The sequence below is a fragment of the Eucyclogobius newberryi genome, unplaced genomic scaffold (genome assembly GCF_026437365.1).
Source record: "Eucyclogobius newberryi isolate DKJ021-1_F unplaced genomic scaffold, fEucNew1.0.hap1 SCAF_8, whole genome shotgun sequence".
NCBI classification, from domain to species: domain Eukaryota; kingdom Metazoa; phylum Chordata; class Actinopteri; order Gobiiformes; family Gobiidae; genus Eucyclogobius; species Eucyclogobius newberryi.
The window spans coordinates 14,728,313-14,745,165 of record NW_027316500.1 but is presented as its reverse complement, the minus strand read 5'-3'; the positions used below and the strand labels follow the sequence as shown (position 1 = coordinate 14,745,165).

At 41.7% G+C, this 16,853-nt stretch overlaps 1 protein-coding gene across 1 annotated transcript; it reads left to right on the top strand.

The window, feature by feature from the left end:
* Nucleotides 1-2,225: 2,225 nt before the first annotated feature.
* LOC140351496 (B-cadherin-like) lies at nucleotides 2,226-15,804 on the top strand. Its single transcript, XM_072437347.1, has 19 exons — nucleotides 2,226-2,276; nucleotides 4,927-5,032; nucleotides 6,139-6,227; nucleotides 6,683-6,891; nucleotides 7,103-7,169; nucleotides 7,343-7,450; nucleotides 7,768-7,917; nucleotides 8,171-8,315; nucleotides 8,931-9,103; nucleotides 9,197-9,325; nucleotides 9,407-9,592; nucleotides 10,935-11,183; nucleotides 11,255-11,396; nucleotides 12,243-12,334; nucleotides 12,978-13,110; nucleotides 13,237-13,455; nucleotides 13,730-13,860; nucleotides 14,055-14,198; nucleotides 15,583-15,804. Exons 1-19 carry the CDS (start codon nucleotides 2,226-2,228, stop codon nucleotides 15,802-15,804), a joined length of 2,745 nt encoding a protein of 914 aa, XP_072293448.1.
* Nucleotides 15,805-16,853: the final 1,049 nt, after the last annotated feature.

The window sequence follows — 16,853 nt, the reverse complement described above, 5'->3', positions numbered from 1 at the left end:
AGACTGCAACGAAACAGACCAAAACCAGGACTAAACCAGCCATAAACTTAGACTAAACCAGCCCAAAACCAGGATGCAGACTGCAACGAAACAGACCAAAACCAACACTAAACCAGCCATAAACCAGGACTAAACCAGCCCAAAACCAGGACTAAACCAGCCCAAAACCAGGACTAAACCAGCCATTAACCAGGACTAAACCAGCCCAAAACCACCTTAAATGAAAAACATTACTTTCCATGGACTCAACATTTCCTTAAGAATCATCTTTTACATAGAAGTTCCTTGTTAGTTATTTATCTCTATAAACTATACATTTCATAAAAATAAAAATAGAGATTTAATATGATTTTATGTTTTACGGAATGTAAGCAAAATCATTCAATTATTCGATTACTTGTTTGAAGTAAATAATCAATAGCTGCAGCTCTAAAATACTCAATGTACCCTATATAATAAGACTTTGAAATAATGTTAAAAATATTTTGGCAAGAATAACCAATCTAACCATAAATCAATGTTGAATCAACGTCTTTTGCTCTCTGGGATTGATTTGATGTGGCTATTATAGTTTTTTACGATTGAATAAACACTAAAATCTAAAGTTTTGCCCAATTATCAAAACCTTACACTCAAGGAGCAAAACTCGGCCTCAGATTTGCACCACTGTAAACACTTCAAGTCAGTTCACACTTTGTGCAAAACAACACATACAGTGATTTACAACACTGAACACAGTTGTATGTATTTAGACACAAAAGTATATCAAGATGTCGCTTTCCTGCAATTCTAAAGCACTGACTGTCAAATGACCACACCCATGTGCCAATCCATTGAACACTGTCATCAGGTGACCAAACACAAGATCGCTTAATTGTAGACACACCAATCAGATTTACAGTTTTTTATGATTGAATAAACACAATTTTGATGGTTTTGTTTTATTTAGCAAAACCCTGCACACAAGTAGCACAACCACAAACCCAATTAGCAAAACACCTTAATCTCCTTTCCCAAATGAAACACTCTTGTAAAAACTCTACACTAATTGATCAAAACCATATTTTTTCACCATATGAAACACACACGTTGCATATGACTTCACAATGTTTGCACCAGTTACACACTGCTGTTGAAAACCTTAAACACTTTGGGCTAATCCTGCTTCTAAGTGCATAGAGTCGTATGGGTGAAGTACACGGTGAATTTGCAAAACATGGCTCAGATTTGCACAACTCTAAACACAATGTCTGCTCACACTTTGTGCAAAACAACACACACAGTGAACACTATACACACTTGTGTGCATCACTGTAGACACCACACAGGACACAAGACTAATGCTGTTGACAATGTCATTTATTTTTGTCCATATACTCAAGCCAACATGGCAAAAAAATAAAAAAATCCCAGTTTTCATGAACATAACATGTGTTTCCAGTTGTGCAAATCCGAGCAATGTTTTGCAAATTCACGGTGTACTTCACCCATTCGACTCTATGCACTTAGAAGCAGGATTAGCCCAAAGTGTTTAAGGTTTTCAACAGCAGCGTGTAACTGGTGCAAACATTGTGAAGTCATATGCAACGTGTGTGTTTCGTATGGTAAAAAAATATGTTTTTGATAAATTAGTGTCTAGTTTTTACAAGAGTGTTTCATTTTGGAAATGAGGTGTTTTGCTAATTGGGTTTGTGGTTGTGCTAATTGTGTGCAGGGTTTTGCTAAATAAAACAAAACAGTCAAAATTGTGTTTATTCAATCGTAAAAAACTTTAAAGTTCAAGTCTGAGTCCATTATTACCCCCAGATTTCTAACTTGGTTTGTAGGTTTTAGAGCGAGACTCTGGAGGTGACCGCTAATACTTTCTCTTTGTTTCTGTGGGCCAAAAACGATTATGTCAGTCTTGTCTGAGTTCAGCTGGAGAAAGTTGTTTTGCATCCACAAACTGATCTGTTGGATGCAGTGACAGAGTGAATCCACTAGTCCATATTCACCTGCCGACAGTGAAACACAGTGAACAAAAAACATAGAGTGTTGACTTCATAATTTTAAGAGAACACATTTTCATTGGCTATCTGGGTTTCTTTTGGGGGGCTGGTCTCTATCAAAGTGTTACGTTGTAGCATTTGGATAAGCTTGAAGGATCGGGGGAATTTCAGTTGGTCAAACAGCGCCGAGCGAGAAACTCTTCACACTCTCCGACTGTTTTATCAGAGAAAACTTCGATGGGGACGGTCACGCTTGCGTTGTTGGGCGCTCTGCTCGTCGTCTTACAGGTGAGATTTGATTGTTTTTCTTCTTAAGTCTTGGTTTAGATCTTCTCCATCAAATAGCAACCCCAAAAATGGAAATGTTTTATAGATGGAACGAAAGGTCAAATAGAGCAATACAATTTGAATAACACAATAAATACACCATGATGGACACCACAGGTACCTTTATTTTTCCATATGAAGTTTTATTGGTGTTTTATTTATTATATATGATTAAATATGAAAATTAATCTTCAAAAACCTTTTTAATATTTGATGTAAAGTCACCATATTCACAGCACTTATCAATTATGGCATTATCTATCTACTACAACCTTTATTTTACCCATCAGAAGCTTAATACATGTTTTTATGATTAAATAAGATAAGTGATGAACATTACGCACTCTCACTGTGTCAAACTTTGCCTTTATCTATATATAGACTTACCCAGTTCTCCTCCTCAAGGCCCCTGCCACTGCGTATGTAGGTGCTGCATATGTCGGAGATGTCATGACAATAAACCGATTGCGAAATGTAATTGTAAAAACTGTATTTGTGACTTTTTACACTGTCAATGAGAGCTTTGGGGTTTTGTGACTGTTCACACAGGGTCAGGCAGAATTAGTGGTGCCTTTTTAGACTCAATATATTGAACGTTGTACAAAAATGATGGCTCCAGCAAAATGTTTATGATCTAAGATAATAGATGCACCACTGGTGTGCAGCCTGTACACATTATTTTGATTAAATGTTGGCCGACTGCGCATTATTGTTGCCTACAAAAAGTGATTGCCTTAACCCTAAGCCTGATGAAACTTCACCTTTAATGTGGAGTACTATGATGGCCTGTATTCAGGTTTAGCACCCTTACATCCATTGTAATTTGTTTTTAAAGTGAACGTTCCTCCCATCGGTTTCAGAGATGGACCATTACAATGTCCTAAACTAATTGTTTAAAGGCATGTCGACCTGAAAAGGACTTGTTCTAGATAAATGGCAACGACAAAATTATTCTGATATAATAGGTCAAGATACGTATTCTCCATTTCCTCAATGAATGTGAGCCCAAGCCAAAGCCACGCCCTCCCGCATCCTTTGAATTAATCTACAGTAAGATAAACTTGCACACTAGTAACAAGTGCCAAATTTGATCATGGTTCAAGTGTTTACCGTTTTTTACGATTTAATAAACACAATTTTGATTGTTTTATTTTATTTAGCAAAACCCTAACCACAAACCCAATTAGCAAAACCCCTTAGCTCCTTTGCAAAATGAACCACTCCTGTAAAAACTCTACACTAATTTATCAAAATATATTTTTTCACCATATGAAACACACATGTTGCATATGACTTCACAATGTTTGCACCACTTACACGCTGCTGTGGAAAACCTTAAACACTTTGGGCTGATTCTGCTTCTAAGTGCATAGAGTCGTATGGGTGAAGTACACCGTGAATTCCTCATCCTCTACCTCTTCCTCTGGCATGGCCTCCTCCTCCTCCTCCTCCTTCTCCCCCTCGCATCCTCACTCTTCCTCTTCCTTCCATTTTGGTTCAGTTTGGTGAACTCACCTGCTGCATTTTTATAGTGCTTAAACCTGATTGGTGTGTCTACAATTAAGCGATCTTGTGTTTGCGCCTGATGACAGTGTTCAATCAATGGCACATGGGTGTGGTCATGCAAGGAAGTGACATCCTGATATACCTCTGTGTCTAAACGCATACAAGTGTGTTCAGTGTAGTGTGAACTGACTTATTGTGTTTACAGTTGTGCTAATCTGGGGCCGAGTTTTGCTCCTTGAGTGTAAGGTTTTGATAATTGGGCAAAACTTTGAGTGTTTATTCAATCATAAAAAAACTGTAAGCAGCTTTTGTTTGTATTTCACGTGTTTAGAACGATTTAAAGTGACACCAAGGGGCTTTACTTGTCGTTCACTTGATAAAATACGCATAACCGTCTTTAAAGTGAATAGTTTGAGCTAAATGTACTTTGATAGCGCCATTTTCGGCACTTGTCGTGTATTCAAACGGCTTTTGTTGGGTGTTTTCACGTGTTTAGAACGACTCAATGTGACGTTCTGGGGCTAGACTTATTAAACGTGTTCGTAAATCAAGTTAAGAGTCGATACAATGCTTAGTTTGAGCTAAAAATGCTTGTGAAGTCAACTTTTCGTCTGAACTGGGGCGTCGCCTTTCATCATGCCGCTGATGACGTCATGACGCAGACGCCGCGGCTTCACCTATCACACGAAAGAATGGGATGTTTAGTAAACAGCATGATGCAGACACCTCTAGTGGCCACTCCTTGGTACTGCAGACAAAGTAATTGTGTGGCCCGGTAAGGTTTCCCCCCCTAGAGCTGACAGAGCACCGAAAGCTTTCATGAATGTCGGATATACCTATTTTTGGGTCATTGACTTTTTCTAATTTTAAGATTCTTCAGTTGTCTTTAAAACGCATTTTAAGCTGTTAGCTTTAGCCCAGCTCGTGCGCTGATTGGTCAGAACCTGAACCAGACCGTCCAGACTTGCCCCTGGCCCCAGGGGCAAGTCTGGAGATGTGACCCTCGGCATGTTTTAATCCACATGAATGTTTTTATGATCTGAGTTGCAGTGGTATTGCCATATTGATCTCAAACTCAAGGTCTAAAGTGTGTGTTCTCTTGCAGACCTCGACCACAGAAGGTCCATCATGTTCTCCTGGTTTCTCCTCTGACTCGTTCCTCTTCAGAGTCGGCAGAAGGCAGCTCCACTCCGGCATGAAGCTCGGCAAAGGTACAACACGTTTATCCTGCCGGTCTTTTCCCAAAGGGGTTCAGCTCCACAAACGGTCACCCTGACAATAATAATAATAATGATAAGGCTACTACTACTACTACTACTACTACTACTACTACTAATACTACTAATACTACTACTAATAATACAATATTATAAATGCTTACTCGTCAAAGGTCAGAGGTCAAAGGTAGCTCTATCACTGTTCTAAGTCTCATGTGCCTAGGCCAAAGATTAAGAGTTTATGTTTTTTCTTTTTTGAACTAGTCGGCACTGTTGCGACGGGCGTTCTCGCAACCTCCATTTTATTGGAGTTCGGGCCGAGCCGATCGTGTCTATGTCCCATGTGTGACCTATGACCCCATGTGTGACATTCATCAATGTTCTGTGTCAAAAATGCCAGAGTTGTGGCCAAATTTTACCATGCAACAAGTATAATAATAAGAAACCTGGCAAGAACAATGTGTCGATCCATTCCATTCTGGAAGACTCGAGCCAATAAGAGTAAGAATAATGAGAAACATGGCAAGAACAAAGACTCGTCGCATTCCATTCCATGGAATGGCTCGAGGCAATAATATAAATATTAATTATTATGATACATAATAATAATGAATACTATTAATATTAATAATAAACATATTTATTATTATATATTATTATTACCACCGCCAATTCAAAAGAAAACGCATCTCTTTATCAATAATACTCTTCATTTCATCAATAATACAATTTGGCTCAGTCCAGCTCTGGACTGATGCTTGTTGTTGAGCTGGAGTTTGTTTTTGAGCTGGAGTGTTTGCAGAAGGTGTATAAATAAATGTTAAATAAATGTTCAGTCAGACTATGTTCAAATATTTACTTACATTATTTAACTTAATTTAGTTTTGAACATCTGGTAAAAGACGTTTGAAAAGCACAGATCAGTTTTGTCACGATACAAACATTTGAAACTGGATTTTGAAACCAAGAAATGTGGATATAAACTGTTAGCTTTTTAAATATTGTCCATTATTGTTTGCTAAAGCCATATTGAAAATGCACAAGAGTAATTTAAACACTCGTGTCGATCACCACTCGTAAACGTTTTGTTTCTGTTCCAGTGGAGTTCAGCGACTGCTCGGATCGAAGGAGGTTCGTGTTCCACAGCGAAGACTCTCGATTCTCTGTTCAGAGCGACGGAGCGCTCACGGTGAGACAACACACGTTACACCTGTGTAACAAAAACTAGAGCTTTCATTAGTGTTTGGGACATTCACCATAAAGAGAGTCAGATGGTATTATTTAAATCCAACAGAAATGTCTGTAAAATAAATCAGGAAAATGCAGAAATGTGTGACTGTCGAGATGATTCTGTTCATTGACAATATCGTGTCCTTGAGTTATGTCGTTCCCATTTAATGTTGTCTAGAAAACTAAAGAAAGTGTTCACATCTGTTTATCTAACGCTGACATTAATTTATCCTTCAGAAGGTTTAATTATTAGCAATAAACTCCAAAAGAGGCCGAAGCGTCTTGTGTACGGTCCAAAACTGTGATATTTATCGAACAAAACTCAACTTGACAAACTCTATGGAAGACTTGTTGTTTTCAGTTGTCACGGTTACTTAGATGAACCTTTAACTTCATCTCGTGCTTTTTGTCCAGGTGAAGCGACACGTGTCTCTGCACGACGGCCACAGACACTTCTCCGTCCACTCCTGGGACTCCAACGGGAACAAGTTCACCGCCCTGGTCCGAGTGCAGCACCAGGAGCATCACCAAGGCGACCAGAACCAGGGGCATCACCACGGAGACGGGCATCCCCAGGGAAACCACGAGAAGCACCACGCCCGCGGACAAAGGGAGGTAGATCTGTGTTTCTTTTCTTCTTTGTCAAATTAATTCCTCCTCAACATTTGGTGCAGCGCTGCCCCCTACTGGCAAGTATTCAGTAGTTCTTGTATACTTCTTTTCTACTCTTTCTCCATCGGTTTGGCTCGTGTGTCTCTCCGTTTTACAAATGTACAAAAAGATCAGTGTCAAATTTAAACAAACGTCTTTCTGTGTTTGTCTTTCTGTTCAGAGTCCGCCCGTCGCTCAGGTTCCTGTTCAAGACGTTTCCAGTCGCCAGAAACGAGAAGCTGCAAGAAATGTAAGAAACCAGGATCATCTGAGCCGATCGTCATTGTGGACTGGACCGGACTCTGGGCCGGGACTAGAGCGGACTCTGGGCCGGGACTAGAGCGGACTCTGGGCCGGGGCTCTGTATTAAACAGTGTTTTGATTGTTCTAGTGGTGTTTTAAAGTTGTGTTGGTGCGTTTCAGGAGGAGTCTTTCCCTAAAGACCTGAAGAGGAGGAAGAGGCAGTCGGCTGGTATTGATGTGATGTTCCCTGAAAACGACCAAGGCCCTTTCCCAAAGAGAGTGACTCGGGTGAGAAACTGCACAAAGGCCCAAACAAAGACCGTAGCATTAAATCTAAATGTCAATTGTAATTAAAACACTAATAAATATTCTAAAATCAGAGTGAAATGTAATTAATATTAAACACATTATTTTAAGTTCCAAAACAAAAGCAGAGGCACTAAAAAGCATATTTGAAGAAGAACAATAACTAATTTGTAATATGTAGGAGAGTATTTAAACATTTTAAAGTAACAGCTAACTATGGAATGTTTGCAGGAGTGTTAATTGTCCTCTTGTGCATAAAGAGCAGCAGAAACTTTAACTGGATGTAAATGTGTTTTTAGGTCCGTTACACCAAACCTGGTGTGGTTCACTTCAGCATCACGGGCCCCGGGGCCGACCAGACCCCTGAGGGACTCTTCACTATGGACAAGACCTCTGGGATCATTTATGTGACGCAGCCTCTGGACAGAGAAGCCACTGACCACTACACTGTGAGTCCAAGTCAAGTACAAGGGTCACTGGTACAGGGGTCACTGCAGGGGTCACTAGTACAGGGGTCACTGGTACAGGGGTCACTGCAGGGGTCACTAGTACATTCTGAGGTTAATCCCAGTTTCTCTAGTGACATTGTTTCACTCAAACCTTTCCTGAAGTACAGACTTAAGAATGCTTTTTTGAAATGACGCTTGTGGAAGAGTTCACTTTCCTTTCATGTTTAGTATTAACACTTTGTCCTTTTCTCAGCTCATGGTTCATACTGTTGCTGAAGGCTCCGGTCAGACTGAAGAACACGCAGTGATTGAAGTCATTGTGACCGACATGAACGACAACCGGCCGGTCTTTACCAAAGACACGTACTTTGGTGAATTGGCAGAGTCGTCACCTCTCAGTAATTATCAAACTTCCTCTGTTCATTATGCACTTTTTTATGTAACGCACACGCTGCTCATTCAACTCCACAAAACATGGCAAATAAACAATAAGATAAGATAATACTTCCAAATGATACTAATGCACATCAAGTCTAAATAATCGTCTCATTTACTCCAGTCGGTCAAATTGGTCCATTTTTTGTATGTCAGTGATGTTGGTCAAGTTTGAGTCATCCATTGTTTGTGATTGTGTTTTCCTGCTCCCAGCAATATATTCCAAAGGTATCCATTGATTGTGTCCATGATCAGAGTTTTGAGGCCCAAATGGATAGTTCTGAAATTGAGTGACATGTGTCCAATTTCCATATTTTACAAAAATAATGACATCCATGGCTTTTTCTGTGTGTGGGTTTTACATCCAAAGTAAATTCACTGGTCCATATTTACTTGAATACCTTTTATTTATTTAGAAAAGCCTATCCCTAACCCTAAAGAAACAAAATACAATAAAAAATAAATAAATAAATAAAAAATATATAAAAATAAATAAATAAACAAAAACATAAATTTAAATAAAATAAACATAAAATATAAATAAATAAATACATTTTATTATGCATTTTCTTTTTTAGATTATAACATCCTTCAGGTGACGGCGACCGACGCAGATCAGGAGGGGACTACTAATGCTCTTATTCAGTACAAAATCCTGGACCAGGAGCCAAAGTTTCCCACACCTGACATGTTCACCATCAACCCCGTCAATGGCTTCATCCAAGTGAACGCTCAAGGCCTGGACAGAGAGGTGTGTGTTTCAATCTAAAGGGCCCACTCACTTTACTCTGCCGCGGCTGCCCTGTGGCTGTGGCCTCATGTCTGTGGATCTGGTCTGTTACAGAAAAACACAAAGTACACTCTGGAGATCCAGGCGGCCGACATGGAAGGAAATGGACTCACCGGGGAAACTAAAGTCATTCTGACCGTAACCGACAGCAACAACAACGCCCCAGCCTACGAGCAAACGCAGGTGAGGGCGAGGTTTAGACTTGGTTCAGTCTTGGTTTGTATTTTTGGTTCGGTCCTGGTTTTATTCTCTCCATTTCTTCAGTACACGGCCACAGTCGCTGAGAATGAGAAAGGCGCTATGGTGGTGAAGATGCTGGTGACGGACAAGGACGACGCCCACACTCTGGCCTGGAACGCCAAATTCACCATCGTCGACGGCAACGTAAATGGGCGGTTTTCCGTGGAAACCGGCCCCAACAAACAGGAGGGAATCATCTCCACTGCAAAGGTACAAAAGACTCATATTGTGGTGATGGTAATTGTTCTGTTGACTATACAAACAAAAAGGCCAAAATATTAAAGAACAAATTGTGGATTTAATCAATATTTCCCTCTAGAAGACTTCAGACTACACAATATTCCAACTTCAGAAAAAGAAGAGGGACATAACATTTTAACCAAGTTCCCTTAATTTGAGCTCTTTTGTTGTAACAAATCTGCTCAAATCTGCATGTGTGGACAAAGGGCCTGATATTATATAAATATAATCTGGTGCTACTTGGCTACATTTTTCGAGTAAAAATTCCCCCGCGAAAACCAAAACACATGCACAAAAATGTCGAGTAGGAGCCGCTTCTTCACTTTGAGCAGGTTTGTCTGACTTTAATAATGACATTTACTCAGCACTACATCCTGTATTTGAATTCCAGTCTTTTTTGATGGGATAGTACTTGTGGTGATTTATCATAATTTACACATTTGGCAATTGGCAAAACATGAAATGTTCACTTTAATGACACTTAAAAAGACACAAATAATGCAAAATCACTCTGAAGTTTCCAGATGTGTGATGTCATATTCTAAGTGTCAGTGATGGTTAGATCAAAGTGTGGGTTACACATTCAGACACTGTGTTGGTGCCCTCTGTTACGTCGCAGATGCATTAACACGACACTGCATTAGTTCATTCTAAAATGCGAACACTGAATCAGAATATGTTCTGAGGAGCAACAAATAAGAGAAAACTTTTGAAAAGATCACCAAGTAATTAAAATAATTAATTATAATAACAGCCTATTGCACCATAAATGCTGAAATATAAGAAGTGAGTCGAAATAAACATAAAAATAACAGTAAAATGGCGCTTGCAGAGGTTATTCCTGTGAAAGATCACTAGTATCCCTCAAAGTGGAACAGGCAAATATTTATCCACAGTGAAGCACAAAACAGACTCAGAGTCTCGCGCTGCAGCTTCAGTTTCTGACACGAGCGACACCACATGACACAGATGTGTTGGTCACGTGACTGTGACACACAGAGTAACACAGCCCGACACAAGCGTCACTTTCAGAGCTCAACTCGTTTGGCTCATCACTACTGAGTGGCTCAGATCCACAAACATGGCCACGTTAGCGTCAGAGGACAGCTAGCTTTTTTACTCGTCTATAGAATTCACGCTCCCTTGTCAGGAGTTGACTTTTGTCCCTCTACTGGCTTCACCTCCATACCTCCTTTTCTTACGTTCTAAAACATGACATGCCAAAGTAGTGTCATTGGAGTATTTTTAAAGACGACCGATACAAACATCAGATATGTCTTTTCCTGACTTAAATAAACCTGTGCCGTCCCAGGGCCTGGACTTTGAGAAGAGTCAGACTCACACTCTGTTGGTCGCCGTGGAGAATGAGGTGCCCTTCGCCATGAAGCTGCCCACCGCCACGGCAACCGTTGTTGTCACAGTTGCGGATGTAAACGAAGCTCCTATCTTCGAACCCACCGTAAAGCAGGTCTCCAAACGCGAGGACTTGGATTTGGAATCTGAGGTGGTCCAGTACACGGCCTACGACCCAGACACGGCCCGCAACCAGAAAGTCATGCGAGTGTTCCGGAAGGTGTCTCGGGAGGGGTTGTGGGAAGTGTCTCAGGTGATCCCTCATGTTTGTGTCTCAAGTATCGTATCGTGAGCGACCCGGCCGGCTGGCTCAACGTGGCCAAAGACACTGGACAGGTCACAGTGAAGTCGCCGATGGACCGAGAGTCTGTGTTTGTGAAGAACGACATTTATACAGCTCTGATCGGCGCCTATGACAACGGTACAAACCATGCTAATAATCACTTCTCCTGCAGCTTTTACAGCATCGTCACGGCAGCTTCAACAACAACAACAACAACAACAACAACAACAACCAGAATGTCGTCATGACAACATCAATAATATCATGGACTTTATATTACAAGCTTCTCTGGACCATGATCTTTGTACTTTTGATAATGTTACTATCATATTCCGAAACTACCGTATTTTCCGGACTATGAGTTGCACCAGCCAAACAATGCACAATAGAGAAGAAAAAACATATATAAGTCGCACTGGAGCATAAGACGCATTTATTTGATAAAATCCAAGACCAAGAACAGACATTTAATCTTGAAATGTTATTTAAAATAACAGATTAGAGGACATGGTGAATAGGTGTACGTATGCTAACCTTCAGCTACATGACACATTCATCTACATAACGCACTGACAGAAAAGTGTCTGATATGTTAACGTAACATTTTAACAGTTATTCAGATAACTATAGCATAAAGAACATGCAAACAAGTTTACCAAAGCATCAATATTATCAGTATTACCCCAAATCAGTAAATCCATTGAATTATTTTTCCTCTGTGTCACTTCTAAATGACTCCACAAACTCCGGAGGTAGAGGAAGTGCATATTCTTCTTCTACGTCGCTTAGAGCCTAGAGTGCCCTCTTGTGGTTGTCAGTGTGAAAATAACGAATAATATCATATAAGTCACTCTGGAGTATAAGTCGCACCCCGGCCAAAACTATGAAAAAAGGTGCGACATATAGTCCGTTAAATACGGTATTTGATCATCTTCTAATCCTGTTGACCTTGATGTGAACTGGAGCTCCTCCTCTTCTCTCCAGACGAGGTTCCGGCCACAGGAACCGGAACTCTGCAGATAAAACTGGAGGACGTGAACGACAACGCCCCGTCCGTCGATGAACGCGACATCAAGGTCAGCACAAACTGATTATTATTTCATAACCCTCAGTCCAGAGAGTAAGCCTGTGATTTTGGGCGTTGAATTGTGAATTTAATCCGCTACCTTGATAAGCGCGCAGGTGATGCAGATTTGATTCCACACGTAAAATATGGCTTTCCCTTCATTTGTGACGTATTTAATCAAATTAAAATGGTTTCTCTCTCTGCGTTTTCTCAGAAATGAGCTCGTCTGACTCAGTCATTCTAAATGCGTATGTGGGTGTAATCCCTCATTCGTCCAGGAGGGGTCCATTGTAGAAAAATATTCATCTGGACGTTTCGATTCTAATCCAAGAGTCATTCTCAATCTGCAAATCAGGAGCGTGAACTCAGATATTTATCCTACTCTGGGTAGGCCCTGCCCACCGGGCGGGACCTCCTAATGAAAAGGTGTTATTGGCATCAACAGAAACTAAACCTCTTTGTTTTCTATCAAACTAGCCTCTTTGTTTACTGTCAGTCCTTAAAAAGGCTATCAGCCTCTTTTGTCCCTGACTAAACGCGCATGTTTGGAGCAGCTTCAGTTGCTCTGAAGTGTGTGTTTTGATTGTGTTTCCTGTGTGTTGATTGTGTTTCCTGTGTGTTAATTGTGTTTCCTGTGTGTCGTCTCTGCTCAGGTGTGTAACAAAGAACCAGCTCCTCACCTGCTGAGCGTCACCGACAAAGACGGGCCGGGCTTCTCTGCCCCGTTCAGAGTCGAACTCCAAGGAACGTCAACGGCCAACTGGATCGCACGCATGAACGACAGCAGTGAGTGACACGCAACATGCAACGTGCAACATGCAACATGCAACATGCAACACACAACAAACACACGCATGAACGACAGCAGTGCAATGAACATGCAAATAGTCTGATAAACCCGTTCCTCCTCAGAGATCGGGATCGTCCTGCTCCTGACCACAGACCTGGACCCGGGTTTCTACGACGTGCAGCTGCAAGTGTATGACGCTCAGGGTGAGAACCAAGTGTCCACGGTCAAGGCCCAGGTCTGCTCCTGCAAAGGTCCAGACGTGATGTGTGAGGGCCGAGCTCCAATAGGACCACTTCTGCCGATCATCCTGAAGGTGCTGGGCGGGATCCTGCTCCTGCTCAGTGAGTTCACTTTACACTCATCCATGTTCTACCACCAGGGACTTTGGGCTTGAGGCGGGTTCACCCTGGACAGGGGTCAGCATCGGGTGAACAGGGCGGAGCTAATGATCTATATTACTATGTATTACTATATTATATATCCTGCTTTAGGATCGCCTGTGACATAAAGTGAACTTCGACATGTCAGTTCAGATGGTTCAGGGTTACTGCGTCTTCATTTAGTGTTAGTTTCAGTGATGGTTCTGGTCCATATTTACCTGACTTTTGGTTTCAGTGATGGTTCTGCTGCTGCTGCACTTCACTAGACGCAAACGAGAGGATCAGACAGAACCTCTGCTTCAAGAAGACGACATCAGAGACTATATCCACTACGACAACGAGGAGGGCGGAGGAGAAGACGACCAGGTGCTGAAACCACTACTACACCCTACTATTCTCCCTCATCTTCCTCTCCCTCATCTACATCTCCTTCATCTTCATCTCCCTCATCTTCCTCTCCCTCATCTATAGCTCCTTCATCTTCATCTCCCTCTATCTCCCTTATCTCCCCCTCTGGTCCTACTGTGCCCGTCTGGTCTAAACTCGATTGTCTCCCTCAGACCTTCAACCTGAGCGTTCTCCACCTCGGCCTGGACAACAGACCTGAAGTCTTCAGAAACGACGTGGCTCCAAACTTCTTGCCCGCTCCGCAGTATTGCCCTCGACTGGCCAATCTCGACAAGATCGGGAACTTCATGGACGACGTAAGACAGACAAACATTCAGTCACGACACGTCCTTGTTTGTTAAACCACCATTTCATCTACAGAAAAGTAATGAAATGTAAACGTTTTGTGTCAGAAATGCATCAAAATATGAATTATTACTTGCACTCGCACAATATTTCAGTTGTTAGTTGGTTCAATGGTCAGTGTAGCGTCCAGTCGAATTGAGAAGGCCAGAACTGATGGTTAAATGTTTTTTATTGCTTCCTTTCCGTGTCATTCAACCAACGTAAGAGCTAGACAGAACAAAAATAAAAAAACAATTACATTTTGGCTGTAAATCACCGTATTTCTAGCTCATTACATTAGCACCATATTTTCACAACATATTCGTCCATTAAACATTTCAACTTCGTTTTAACCACAGACCTTGTTCCCCTGTCGACTGTAGCTAGATCCTTGAGTTTGTCCGTGTTTTGTCCGTGTTTTGTCCGTTTTTGTCCGTGTTTTGTCCGTTTACCATTGTTCAATTTACTTTTCGTCTTTTCCATTGTGTCAAGTAGACTTCCGTTTTACGATCACTTCCGGTGACACAGGAAGTTACCAAAATAAAGCAAAACCTTACCATAAAACATAAATGTGTCAAATTGACCTTTACAGTGAGTGTTTAATTTTTAAGGTGGTCGTCAGTCAAATGAACATTATTATGAATCTGTGTAATTCCTTCTGAGGCAGCGAAAACTCTGGTAGTCTCCTGGGAAACGCCAAAAAAGCATTTCCTACATCTCCTTCATCACAATCTCCATCTTCTCCACCTCCATCATCTCCATCATCTCTTTCTCCCTCATCATCTCCATCTCCCTCATCTCCATCTTCATCACCATCCCCTCCAGCTCCATCTCCTCCATCTCCATCTCCTTCATCTCTTTCATCTCTTTCATCTCCATCTCCTTCATCTCCTCCATCTCCTCCATCTTCATCTCTTTCATCTCTTTCCTCTCTTTCATCTCCTCCTTCACTCTGATCTACCCCATCTCATCCATCTCCTTCATCTCCTTCATCTCCATCTCTCTCATCTCCATCTCCTCCATCGCTTTCATCTCCATATCCTTCATCTCCTCCATCTCCTCGATCTTCATCTCTTTCATCTCTTTCCTCTCTTTCATCTCCTCCTTCTCCCTCATCTCCTCCCTCTCTCCTCCATCTCCTTCATCTTCTTCATCTCCCTCATCTACCCCATCTCATCCATCTCCTCCATCTCATCCATCTCATCCATCTCATCCATCTCCTTCATCTCCTTCATCTCCATCTCTCTCATCTCCATCTCCTCCATCTCCACCCGCATCTTAAAACTCTAGCTGCCAAACTAAAGTCCCTCAGAAGCAGGTTTAAAGGACACTAATGATCTCGCTCTGTCCTTGTAGAACATGAAGGCGGCGGACAAGGACCTGACGGCGCCCTACGACTCACTGCTGGCGTTCAACTACGAGGGCGACAGCTCGGAGGCCGGCTCTCTCTCGTCGCTCAACTCGTCCAGCTCCGGCGACCAGGACTTCGACTACCTGCACGAGTGGGGCCCGCGCTTCAAGAAGCTCACCGACATGTACGGAGGAGACGAGGACGAGGACGAGGACGACATGATCTAAACGCTCAGACGGAGGAGGAGGCAAGGAGGACAACGTGTCAAAAGCAATAGCATCTCCAACGATGCTTTTTAAAAGTGAATACCTGTGTTCAAATATTCAAATAACATGGCAAATGGTTATGGTATGCTTTTGTTGTACAGTTTACAACAATAAATTAATGTAAGACAAATCTTATTGGAAAGATGCTGGTGCCTAGTTAAAGCTTGAATGCTAATTTAGACATTTAGTCCCTGATCAGGTTGGTGGTAAATGGTGGAAACAAAGACTACTGGTAGAAAAAAGCAACCATAAATAAATTAAACAAACATTGTACAGGGTCACGTCATTCAAATGATTTGATATTATTGTAGGATATGTAGATGACCTACATGTTGCCATGGTGACAGGAATGTGAGCTAAAGTGTTGTCAGCCAACAGTCCACGTGGAGATTTATGGTTCTTTTTTCTGTCCAAAACAAAGCTAAAACGCTAAACAGTCTACGGTTTTAGTATCATCTGGTTACAGACATTGTCCAGAAGTGAATTTACTGTACATAATGTTATTGTGTTCTGCATGTTCATTTAAGAGGTTTTTTAACTTGTCTTGTCGATAATTTTACTTTTGTAACTATTGTGGTTAATTCTGAACAATGGCTGCATTACCATATCAAGCTCTGACTCAGCGTGCATGCTGATTGGCTGAACCAGAAGACACGGCGACAAAGTACAGCACATCCCCGCAGGGTTAAGTGAGAGGCAGACAAAGGAAAGTTGTGCAGACAGTTCAGTTCCATTCAGTTCCATTCGAGTTTCCATCGGAGCTCCATCGAAGTTTCATCTGAGGAGATCCATGAGATCGGATCTCGGGAGATGAGGGCCTCTAACCTAGCTAGGCTAAGCTAAGCTAAGCTAAGCTACGGGACAAAGACATTCCAGAGCCACAAGCTAACATTTCTCTCCCAGAACGACCTTTTTTCTGAGGAATGCCCCAGAGCCAAGGAGAACTCCAGAGCAGGCCTGCTCTGTCAGCGTGTGGACTGAGCTACAGTGTGATCCCTGAGTGAAGCCTG

Excerpts from the sequence above, each read along its gene's own strand:
- LOC140351496 (XM_072437347.1), top strand. The coding sequence starts at position 2,226 with ATGGGGACGGTCACGCTTGCGTTGTTGGGCGCTCTGCTCGTCGTCTTA. Across the intron at positions 9,593-10,934 it reads GAATCATCTCCACTGCAAAG|GGCCTGGACTTTGAGAAGAG; the intron begins GTACAAAAGACT and ends GTGCCGTCCCAG. Across the intron at positions 12,335-12,977 it reads TCGATGAACGCGACATCAAG|GTGTGTAACAAAGAACCAGC; the intron begins GTCAGCACAAAC and ends GTCTCTGCTCAG.